The sequence below is a fragment of the Pocillopora damicornis genome, chromosome 2, assembly GCF_964200805.1.
Source record: "Pocillopora damicornis chromosome 2, jaPocDami1.2, whole genome shotgun sequence".
NCBI classification, from domain to species: Eukaryota; Metazoa; Cnidaria; class Anthozoa; order Scleractinia; family Pocilloporidae; genus Pocillopora; species Pocillopora damicornis.
In genome coordinates, this window is record NC_142671.1 from 18471225 (window position 1) to 18482058 (window position 10834).

The 10834-nt window shown below is 37.3% G+C and overlaps 1 protein-coding gene across 2 annotated transcripts; it reads left to right on the plus strand.

The window, feature by feature from the left end:
• Positions 1-212: 212 nt before the first annotated feature.
• On the plus strand, positions 213-10265 carry LOC113682852 (transcription factor COE1). 2 transcript variants are annotated; one of them, XM_027200030.2, is made up of 15 exons: positions 213-598; positions 786-942; positions 1052-1109; positions 1623-1678; positions 2175-2248; positions 2406-2474; positions 3915-3996; positions 4127-4244; positions 4426-4556; positions 5254-5380; positions 5700-5788; positions 6076-6400; positions 6907-7146; positions 7742-7942; positions 8937-10265. In XM_027200030.2, exons 1-15 carry the CDS (start codon positions 510-512, stop codon positions 9026-9028), a joined length of 1908 nt encoding a protein of 635 aa, XP_027055831.2. In that variant the 5' UTR covers positions 213-509; the 3' UTR covers positions 9029-10265. The 2 variants fall into 2 exon arrangements, with proteins under 2 accessions (XP_027055831.2, XP_089052226.1); XM_089196100.1 differs by having other exon boundaries at positions 244-598; positions 7745-7942.
• Positions 10266-10834: the final 569 nt, after the last annotated feature.

Consider the following 10834-nt stretch of genomic DNA (forward strand, 5'->3'; position numbering starts at 1 on the left):
GTATACTACGACCTGTTTCCAAATTCCGTTACTGTCCAAGTCACATTTCGTGTGTCACGTGCCTTGCGTTACTTAATCAAATCTCCTTGTGACTCAATTGGTCAAAAAGTGGATAAATATTTTTAATAAAGACAATGGCTGTTTATTTGAAGTATTAAATAGGACAATAGAAGCGACTGATCTGATTGGTCGAGAAACACGTCATTATAGATATATTGGGTTTGTGCATTCTGTTCATAATTCCCTCGGGAGGGTTACATCGCAAATTCTGCTGTCCTTGGGGAGTTGAACAGCTCACAAACTCTTCACGACAACAAAGAAACCTGCGACTTGTGACCGCGACCCGATTTCAAGACATAAGACCGGCAAACCCGCGAATTAAGGGTCAGATCGACTGTCCGTCGACTAGTAAAACGGGACTCACAACGCACTCGAGTGAAAATATTTGCCGAGCTCAGCACGGCAACGCAGGATAAATTTTTAGCCATTTTCAGTTCACAGTTACATTCATGCAAGAACATAGCGTTACTTCACCGCTAAAAGAAGAAAGCGTCGGCTGGATACAACCAGCTACCATGGACAGTAATCAAGTGGCCAGGTTGGGTGTTTTATACTTTGGCGCGTACTAATTTCCTCTGGCAAGTAGTAGCGTAACACTGATAGCGTCGTCTGTATAAGCCACGTGATTGCAAATTCTCGAATACTGAACTCTGTGCATGGAATTTTTTCTTTCAACAAAACTTTCCAGACTTAGTTTTACCTGGACTTTTATTTGTTTTATCCAGCGGGTACGGCTTGGCCAGAGCACATTTCGAGAAGCAGCCTCCTTCAAATCTCCGCAAGAGCAACTTTTTCCACTTCGTTTTGGCGTTCTACGATCGCACGGGACAAGCAGTTGAGATCGAGCGCGCTGCTTTCGTGGGTTTCATCGAGCACCTGCCTGTAAGTCTTATTGTAGTTATTTACTCAGTTAAGTAATTAAAAAAAGTAAGTGTTTAGTCAACTTTCTTGTCTAGATGTGACTAGTTTTGCTTGTTTCTTGGTCACTTAGGATCAGAAGAACGTTCGAAATGGCGCATCTTACCGGCTACAACTTCTCTATAATAATGGTGAGTGGTTCGTGTTCACTTGTCCATGTGTGTGTACGTTTGACGGACGATGAAGTGTGTATGAGTGAACTTGTTATCAAATTAAGACAGACCCCGGTGGGAATATGAAAGTCACTTGTGGACTGATAACCGTCGACAAGGGAAAAGTGATCCGCAGTCTTTAGAGACATGTTTTGGTTCCAGTGTCCTAACCACGTCTTCATCGCGTTTCTTGGCAGCTGTTCATCTAACGGAATGCGACAATATTCGCGCTGTAGTATTTACTTAAGTTGCTGAGGGAGTTGCTTCTCTAAACAAACTGAACAAGTTGTTTGCTATGCCTTAGGGATCAGTTTCAATCGCTGATAACTGTTTGGCGAAAAAAAACCCTTTGGACCAACATGAAGAACAGTCCTAAAGAGAAATGGGTCAAAGTGCGTCGAAATTCACAAACGCGCGTAGGGCTAAGTGCAAAGGACAACTTTATTTTACTTGATTTCTTTGACCCAGTATTTTTCCTTCTCTTTTTCGTAGGCATTAGAAGTGAGCAAGATGTATTTATTCGCCTTGTTAACTCGGCGACAAAGCAAGTAAGAAGTGAAATTTGTGTTGCGTTCATGTTTGAAAAAAGAAATTACCATGCATTTTACTTCCCAACTTATGAAGCTAATTAGCATTCTTTTCCAGCTACACTAATGAGTTGTTTTCATGCTACCAAAGCGCTGACAATAGACGACTTGAAAGTTCAATTACCTATTGACCTGAAGTCGTTTCCGTTCTTCATATTTTCCTACATAATTCAACGAGGAAAACGTTAGATTAGACCTTGAAAAATACGGAAAAAACCTTTACGTGAGTTGGACTGCTAAACAGTTTTTTTTTTCTTCTTTAGTAATGAGTTTTATTTCCAGATTTGAGCAAGAGATCTTGCTAGAGCAAATGTTTTGGTGACCATAGTTACATTTTGTGTTTAAAAGACTGAAAGGTTAGATTAATACCGAAGTTGATCAGTTAGAAAGAAAAAGATGTTATACATAATCTTTTTTTAATAATAAAATTAAAGCTAAAGTGTTTTGTTTCCCTCAGCCTATTGTATATGAAGGGCAGGACAAAAACCCTGAGATGTGTCGGGTTCTCATGACACATGAAGTTATGTGCAGGTAATTTTTCCAACATTTCCTTGGGTTAGGATGATTTTAGAATTTGGGGGACATTTTGAAAGTTCTGAACCTTCCCCAGACGTCATTCATTAGCTAAAAATCTAAGTGTGGTGTTGAATGCTAATTACTAAGAATCTTTTGTCCTTTCCTTTTTAAGCCGATGCTGTGAAAAGAAATCATGCGGCAATAAAAATGAAACACCATCAGATCCTGTTATAGTAGACAGGTACTGTTGACTAGTAACAATGTAATAGAATTGTGTTCCCATGTGGTGCTTAAAGCTGAAATCTTCCCTAAGGGAAAAGTAGACCATGTTCCACTTCTAGGCCTTAGGAAGGTATTTTTATTCCTATTGTTAAGCTATTGAATTCAAAAGATTACATGCAGAGGTGTGAAAGATGCTTTAATTGCTGTCAGCTTTTGTTTGCTTTTAACAAATACCTTCGTGAAATGTTGTTTTGTCATAATAAATGATGCTATCTTGGAAACTGTTTTAATTCTCTCAGGAATGGTATCTACTTGTTGATCATTTTTTGAGAAAACATAGTAAAAACTGAGCTAAAAGTTTTCTCCATTTTTTTTTGAAGGAATAACATATTTAAGTTACACCTTAGTAATTAAAACCTGGTTAACTTAAATAATTAGCCTTGATAAACTTTGTTGACAATTAACATTTGAAAAGAAATTCCTGAGCTAATCTGATTTTTTGTCACTGTAGAAACAATTGGCTATTGTTTATATTTCAATTTAAGATATTTGTGTGTTATATTGCCTGTCTGTTTCCATGGATATTCATATTTAATCAACCTGCTATTGTATGAACTCCAGGCTAGAGTGTTGAAGCTATTTATATCCACATATACTTGATATTGGTTTGACAAGGAAAAGCAGCTCTGCTAACCAAGCTTGTAAAAACCGTGCTAACAGAATATTTTGTATTAGTTCATTGATGATGATGAAATATTGTAGTGTTTTAAATAAATAGTATCTGAAGTGTTAAAAATCAATATTTATGTGGGTGTATCCACCCTCACAAAAAGCATTACCCTGGCATTTCCTTTCTATTGATAACTGACAACAATATGAACTCATCATTGTCATTATCCTCATGTTGCATATGTGACATAAGGCCCTACCATGCTAGGTCAGAGGTCTTTTTATTTCAATAAAAAATAGTTTTTAATTGAAAATAAATTAATGTGAAGATGTTTGTCCATTGTTATAGGGTTACTGGAATAGTTGTAGTTGAAAGCAACAAAAGTCAGTGAATTACCATGATAGCTTTTTTTTGGTCTGACTGGAATGGTGACTAAATAGTTTGTTGCACTTTTTTTTTTGGCTTGGAATGATGAAAAATGAGCAATTTGTGCTGGATTTACACCAAAAAATTCTGTAACCATTCCAGGAATAGAGGGTTAAAATCATCTTTTTATACTATATCGTTTCACTGTTGTAGTACATACTAAAACAACTATTCACCTGTAGTGGGGGTAAGTAGCTGGTTGTACACTGTAAAAACTTACCTCACCACTCCAGGGTACAGTAAACGTCAAACACCAGCCACCTCCACCTGGGTAAATAATTTTAATTTAACAAAGGGAGTTGGTTTAGTTAGTCATTTGCTTTGTTAAAGATCTAAAAGTTCAAATGTTTTGTATCTTTACAGATTCTTTTTAAAATTTTTCCTGAAATGCAATCAAAATTGTTTAAAAAATGCTGGAAATCCAAGGGACATGAGACGTTTCCAGGTAAAAAGAGCATTGACCTTAGATTTCAAATATTGCTTTCTTTTCTTGAGTGACCAAATGCAAATTACTGGTTCACGGGTGAAAAGGTTCTTGTCAGGAAATATTAAAAAACAATTCATCTTTCCTTCAGGTGCATGTTTCTTCCTCTCCTGATCCTGTTGCTGGAATGTTAGCTTGCTCTGATAACATGTTTGTGCATAACAATTCCAAACACGGTAGGAAAAGCCGCAAAGTGGAGTCTGCATATGGTAGGTTTTTATTTAAATGCGTTGAAATAAAGGAAATAAATCGAAATATTAACAACATGCTGAGTTTTATCAGTAATCATGCAAAAACATTGTCAGTGGTCATTTTTATGTTACAAATGTTGAGTGTCCTTTCTAATATAATGTTACTAATAGTTCTTAAATATCTCTTTGTATTTTGCAGCTTATCCATGTATCAAGGCTATTTGTCCCAATGAGGGATGGACAACTGGAGGAACAAATGTTGTAGTAATAGGAGAAAACTTTTTTGATGGTCTACAAGTGGTGTTTGGCTCACTAATTGTTTGGAGTGAGGTAATATATGATTCATTTGGTGGGATTCTAAGGGGTGGGGGATTTTATTATAAGTTTGAAAAGTATTATCATCAAGTCATGCTGATGAACAAAGCTTTCAATTGTTACCTGTGGAAATATGACCTTTTTTTTTTAGCTCTGTTCAGGGGTTTTGTTTAAGGTTTGTTGACATCACTTCACATTGATTAAGTTTTTGCCTATAAAAGTAAAGCCTTTATATGGGCCCAAGTGGCCCATGGGGCTGGTGCTTAACTTTGGTTTTCTTAGCATGAAGTGGCTAGGAGTATTGCTACTCCCACCTGGATGGGATGCTAGTCCATCACAGGGTTAAAGTTTTTGCCTATGCTAATGAGTAAAATAGCTTTAAAAGCATTTTGTTGAGTAGTCAAGGTTCAAGATTTCTCAAGCTTAATTAGCTTCATGATTGTGTCTACAGTCATATGTTAAAAAAAATTAATCTGACCGCAGACATTAATCCTGTTTGTTTATTGAAAAAAAGTAGGGAAATTTCAAGTTTTCAAAGTGTTTGAGAGGGGGAAGTTGGGGTGAAACAATTGGTAGAAAACACAGGAAGTAGTTGGACAGTGAGACTAGCTTACAGTATAATGTGCCTTGTGGCTTATTAGCCCTCTGTAAGTGGGGGATTTCTTTGCCTTGATCTTAAGTTGAATTATTGTTGCCTTTCCTATGGATGAAGTTTATCACCCCTAATGCAATCCGTGTCCAAGCACCACCCAGACCCATCCCAGGCATGGTAGAAGTAACACTTATGTACAGAAACAAGCAGTTCTGCAAGACAGCCCCTGGAAGATTCATGTACTCAGGTAAGAAACTGTAAAATATAAAGTGCTTGTAGTCTTTATTTAATTTCCTTCTTTGTGGCCGGTCAGATGGATAATGAAGTGCAAAAAATTGCAAATCAGATTTCCAACGTTTATCAGCCAAATTTAACCATCAGTTACCTGTAGATGGCTTAGATTTTCAGCATGCTTATTTTACTATTTCATGGCACCTACATGTATGAATGTTTTTGCCATTGTCAAAGAAAACTTTGCAAGAAGTCATCATACTGTTTAAGTTTTTATATTGTTTTTATATTGGTTATTCAGTGATTAATGCTGTCACTCTATCCTTTGACTACAGCTCTTTGTGAACCAACCATTGACTATGGCTTCCAAAGACTGACAAAGCTGATCCCAAGACACCCTGGTGATCCTGAAAAGTTACCTAAGGTAAATTGTATTTGAGATATGTTGGTTTTCCTTCCATAAGATAGGATGAACATTAAAAAATTTCTTTAAATAGGACTTGAAAATTCTCATTTCATTACAAAACAAGGTTCTCTACAGGAGTGAGCAATCTAGAATTTTCTTCTACTGAGAGAACTTAAAAATTTGATTTGCATATCACTATTTGCAGTTATTACCATTTCTGTTGTTAAGTTACTTTTGATCTTTGTGAGAACCCACCTTGTACTTTCTCTACAGATTATCTCTCATCTGTTGAATTATTTTTCCAGGAAATCATTTTAAAGAGAGCAGCTGATCTTGCTGAAGCTGTGTGTTACAACCTTCCTCGCACCCCAACTCAAATTCATGGGTCACAGTATCCACCCCCTGGGGGGCCACCACCCACCACTGCTGGTGGCACACATCCAATGATGATAGGACAGCACCTGACAGCCCTGTCCCCTGAAGGAATTACAAATGGAAGTACCTTTGTGACCATTACAAATCCAGAGGCTCCAGTCTATGGCAACACAAACCCTGGCAGCCAACAGCAGAGAATAGCAACTTCTGGGGCACACACTGATGCCAATAATAATGAAGTTATTGTCTCATCAGGTACTGATAACAACAGTCAAGGTTTTTCATGGAGGGTGAGGTTGAGGTGGTGGTTGCTAAAAATATTGGATGGTTTGGGTATAAAAATATGTAGTATAATAAGCCAATAATATCACATTGAGGACAAGTATATCCATGAACTTTGTGAGTAGAGAGTTGGTGGAAAAGTGAGCAAGATTGTACTTTGTGTTTTGCCTTGAGGCTCTTGCTTTGAGGCCTTTGTTGTATGCCTTTGAGGCTTGTAACACTGCAAAATTCTACTGATGATCTATTGTGTGGAGGCCATATCTCCACATTCCATTTCTCCAAGATGTTAAGTATCCAATACTCTGTATTACATTTGTGTCCATTAGGTTTAGTTAGATGTGGAGGACACAATATGTCATTTCTACCTGGTTTCACTTGTTCAGCAATCTTGTATTTGTTTTCCTCCTTAGATGAATTGTTCTCCATAGTAGACCAAGGTGAACAATATAGATGGTTAATAAATTTTTTTATGCTCTTAGGTAGCAGCACTCCAACTGCAAGGCATGTCAATTTGCCACCTGGTTATCCCCATGGTGGATCTCTGGCAAGTGAAGGACATGTTGTCTCCAATTCTGATGTGCCTGTAACACCCTCGGCAGCAATCAGCATGTCAAGTGCTGTAAATGGTATCAATGCATACCCTGGGGGACTTCCACCATCCATTACATTACACAACATGGCAGTTCCTTCATCACCAAGTTTCCTCAATGGTGCCACATGTAAGTTAGAGTTTCACAACGTCAAGTTAACTCTATTGATAACTCTATTTTATTGGTTATTGCTACACTTTTTCACCACACTGTTTATTACTGGTAACTTGTAGAAATCTGTTTAACCATCTGATGATTATTTGATTTATGCCCATGTTTGGCCCATGGAAAGATTGTTTATTAGAGACTGGGTACTTGCTTCTCAATAACACTTTCACTCCCTTGATCTCATTAGTATTTGTCCTTGCTGTCTGCCATACAATTCTTAAATGTTAGTTTGGAGATTTTGGTATTGGATCAACTGATAATCCCCTAATTTATATTTTTCTTTATTTCACTACTTGTCTGCTTGATACTGTATTGATATTGTGAGGAGAAATTCTGTCTTGGTCAATAGTTGGAGATCTTTTCTTAAATTCTTTACATCATTTTAAAGCCAAAAACAAAGTAGAACTTTGGAGGAGCTGATGATCCTTGGAACAAAATGTGCCTTCACTTGGAAATACCAATTGAGACAAATTATAAGTAAATGAATATAAATCTATGCTTGTCAACCAAGCTGCATTTTGTTTTACTCAATCTTGCGTTGTGTTTAATGTTGTAGTTGTTCCCCAATCTCCATCACTTCCTCCAACACCCAGCAGTGTACCACCCAGTGGAAATGCAGGAATGTTTGCCTTTCCACCAAACATGATTCAGGCTGTCAAACAAAAGAGTGCATTTAATCCTGTAATGAGACCACCCAATGTGTCTGAGGGAAGTACACCCACTGGCTCACATGGAAACTCTGCTGTTATTGTGCCAGGTGAGTGAGAGGAAAATGAAATTGTTTGAATTAGTGCTCATTTTTCTTAATAATAGATGAAATACTTTAGATGACAAGAAATGAATTTATTCTCCTAGGTAAAATGTTACTTTAACCCTTTGACACCTGAGAATTGCTAGTATCTACATTAAATTTCTCCCAACTTTATCATCCCTGAATGATACATTCAGGTCATGAGAATAAAGGAAATGATCACCAACTAAAAAACCTGTTGACTGGTTACGTAAATTCGTCTCGTCGGCACCTAGGATAATGTGTAGAGAACAATATGGAGATTATGCATACTGATGTTAGGGTTAGTGTCAAGTGTTGATAAAAGCCATTTCAGCAGGAAATAAGTCAGTGTTTGATAAGGCTGGAACTGTGCACCCTTGTTAAATGCTACTTCAAACTTAGGTACAAAACCAACGTTGGGAGTAAGGAAGATTTTAGGAAGTTCTTTGAATCTAACCCTAAACTGAATTTCCGTTTCTGAGTTAGTCATCGCGAATATTTAAGAATTTGTTCATGCTTAGCGTGCGGATATCGAGTTATGGATGCAAGCGGGAAGTTTGGAGAGCGCGAAAAATGACTCAAGAAGCTAGAGTTGCTCTCGGCTACGCCTCGAGCAACTCTTACGCATCTTTCGTGCTCTCCAATTGGAGAATTGGTTCAATTGGTTCATACGTCAGCGTGCGTTCATCGAGATATGAAGCACGCGGGAAGTTTGGAGAACACGAAAGATACGTAAGAGTTGCTCGAGGCGTAGCCGAGAGCAACTCTAGGTTCTTGAGTGACGTCTTAAACATTGCAGTTTTGAGAAGTTTGGAGAACACGAAAGATGCGTAAGAGTTGCTCGAGGCGTAGCCGAGAGCAACTCTAGGTTCTTGAGCGACGTCTTAAACATTGCTTTTTGCTATGGTTTATCTGTTTATACTAGAATGGCCGAATATCGACTGCTTACGCGTTATCGTGGTTTCTTCATATTCTACAGGTATGCCTTCCTCCTTTGGTGGCACATTTGCAATTCCTGTAAGTGCTGCAGTCCAGTCCAAGCCAGCGAGCCATGTGGGAGCAACCTCTTAAGTCACCGCATTACAAGCACAAGCACATCACGCACACGGGGTCAGAACATTGACTGCAGTGAACAATTGCTCAGGAGGCTTCGCTAGAGAAATAGAATCGGCATTATTTACATGTACTTAGAGAAGATCACACTGTTGAACAATCGAAAAATTGCCTTGAATCAACGAAATGCTTTGTGCGTTTTCATAGCCGCCGAAGTAACTGGCGACTCTTAATTTCTTTGTTCACAGAGTCTATGAAATTCTAATTTAACATCCTGAGGAGGCTTTGCCATTTAGGAAGATAAAACGTCGCCTTGTTTTATCCAGCAGTCCACTTTAGTATGTGTATATATATATATTTTTTCATTGAATTTGTTTGTTTTACACAAGTTTTCTACAAACGTACTCTATTTTGGAGTCTGGGAAATAATCGAATTTTTTAATATAAATTTAAGATATATTTTTTCAGGCTTTTTCTTTTGAGAGAAAAATTATAAATATTCATTGAATGCGGACACAATTAGTGTCGTATTATTTTCCTAAAAGTTAATATATTTCTTGTACTATACGTATTTTTCAAGCAATATTGGACGGTTTCGAACATTTTTGAGAAGCAGTTGGAATAATGCTTGAGTCGTACAGCTTAACTTATTTTTCTATAAACGAAACGCTATTTCTATAATGGATACAGACTAGAATAATTTCACATTGACCGTAAACGATATTTATTTTTTCCTAGTTTGTAAGATGATAATTATTTAGAATGGGTTGTAAGTATTTTAATCGGTAAATCGTAGATTTCCCTTCGATTTACTTAAATATGTATGGAACAATTAAGCCAAATGCAAAACAAAAGCATACAGCAACCACAACATCCACTGCAGCATATTAGAAAAGTGGTCGAATTGGAATAATTTTCTTGGAGAATATTCCATAGCACAAAACTTCGTGTCACACAATTTTGTCACATAATTCATCTTTAACACTATCTCACGCAGAAGACTGTTATGCGACAGTCATGTGAAGGCCATGTGCAAGTTCATTGATACGCTCTAAATATCTACCTTAAACTGTCAACGTTCATCGAATCATAACCAGTTCCTATCAATTGCAACATGTTTAAAACAGGTTTATCTGTTTCATCCTGTAATAGCCGAGTATTTTCCACGTGTTCTCGAAGACGTGTAGATATATTTTTGGTGTGAGACGGTTTTTTTTTTAAACTAATGGTGTGAAATTAAATATATATTTTCAAACTCATTGTGTCGCTTTTTGAAGTCTACACTGCCATTAACCTTTAATTTTTGAACATCGAAAATCATCAACTCTTACTGGGTTTTGTTTGTCTCCGATCGGACTCAAGCGTCCGAAACCGAACGAAAGCGTCCTAAATCGGAAATATTTTCTCTTTGTGTGTTCGTGCGAGGTGTTATCTTTGCAGATGGCATTTTCATGGTTTTTTTTTTTCTGATTATCAAATGAAGCACGAGGCAACGTTTATAATGAAGTAATTTTTAAAGATTAAAATCTTTATTAAAGGGGGATATGTTTCCGGAGAAACAACTATGGTGCTGCTTTAGCGGGGCTGTTATCAACTTGGTTGATGAAGAAAATTGGCCATCGTAAAGATGTTGCTAAGCTTTGAAAACTCTACGGTGGCCAATTCAAAATATTCAACTCGGTTGATAAAACTAAATTATTTTAAAACCTGAAGCAGTCTTTTTATTTTTTCAAAATCCTTGATCCCGGCGCGACTTCTGTTGCGCTCGGACTACGATTCACCATGGCCTCGAACAAGCGGGATCGGAGCGAGAGATAACCTTAT

What these genes read in the sequence shown, in the direction of transcription:
- LOC113682852 (XM_027200030.2), top strand. Translation starts at nt 510, where the DNA reads ATGCAAGAACATAGCGTTACTTCACCGCTAAAAGAAGAAAGCGTCGGC. An exon ending in GACAGTAATCAAGTGGCCAG is followed by an intron (nt 599 to 785) that starts GTTGGGTGTTTT and finishes TGTTTTATCCAG; the next exon opens with CGGGTACGGCTTGGCCAGAG. An exon ending in CAAAGTGGAGTCTGCATATG is followed by an intron (nt 4,245 to 4,425) that starts GTAGGTTTTTAT and finishes TGTATTTTGCAG; the next exon opens with CTTATCCATGTATCAAGGCT.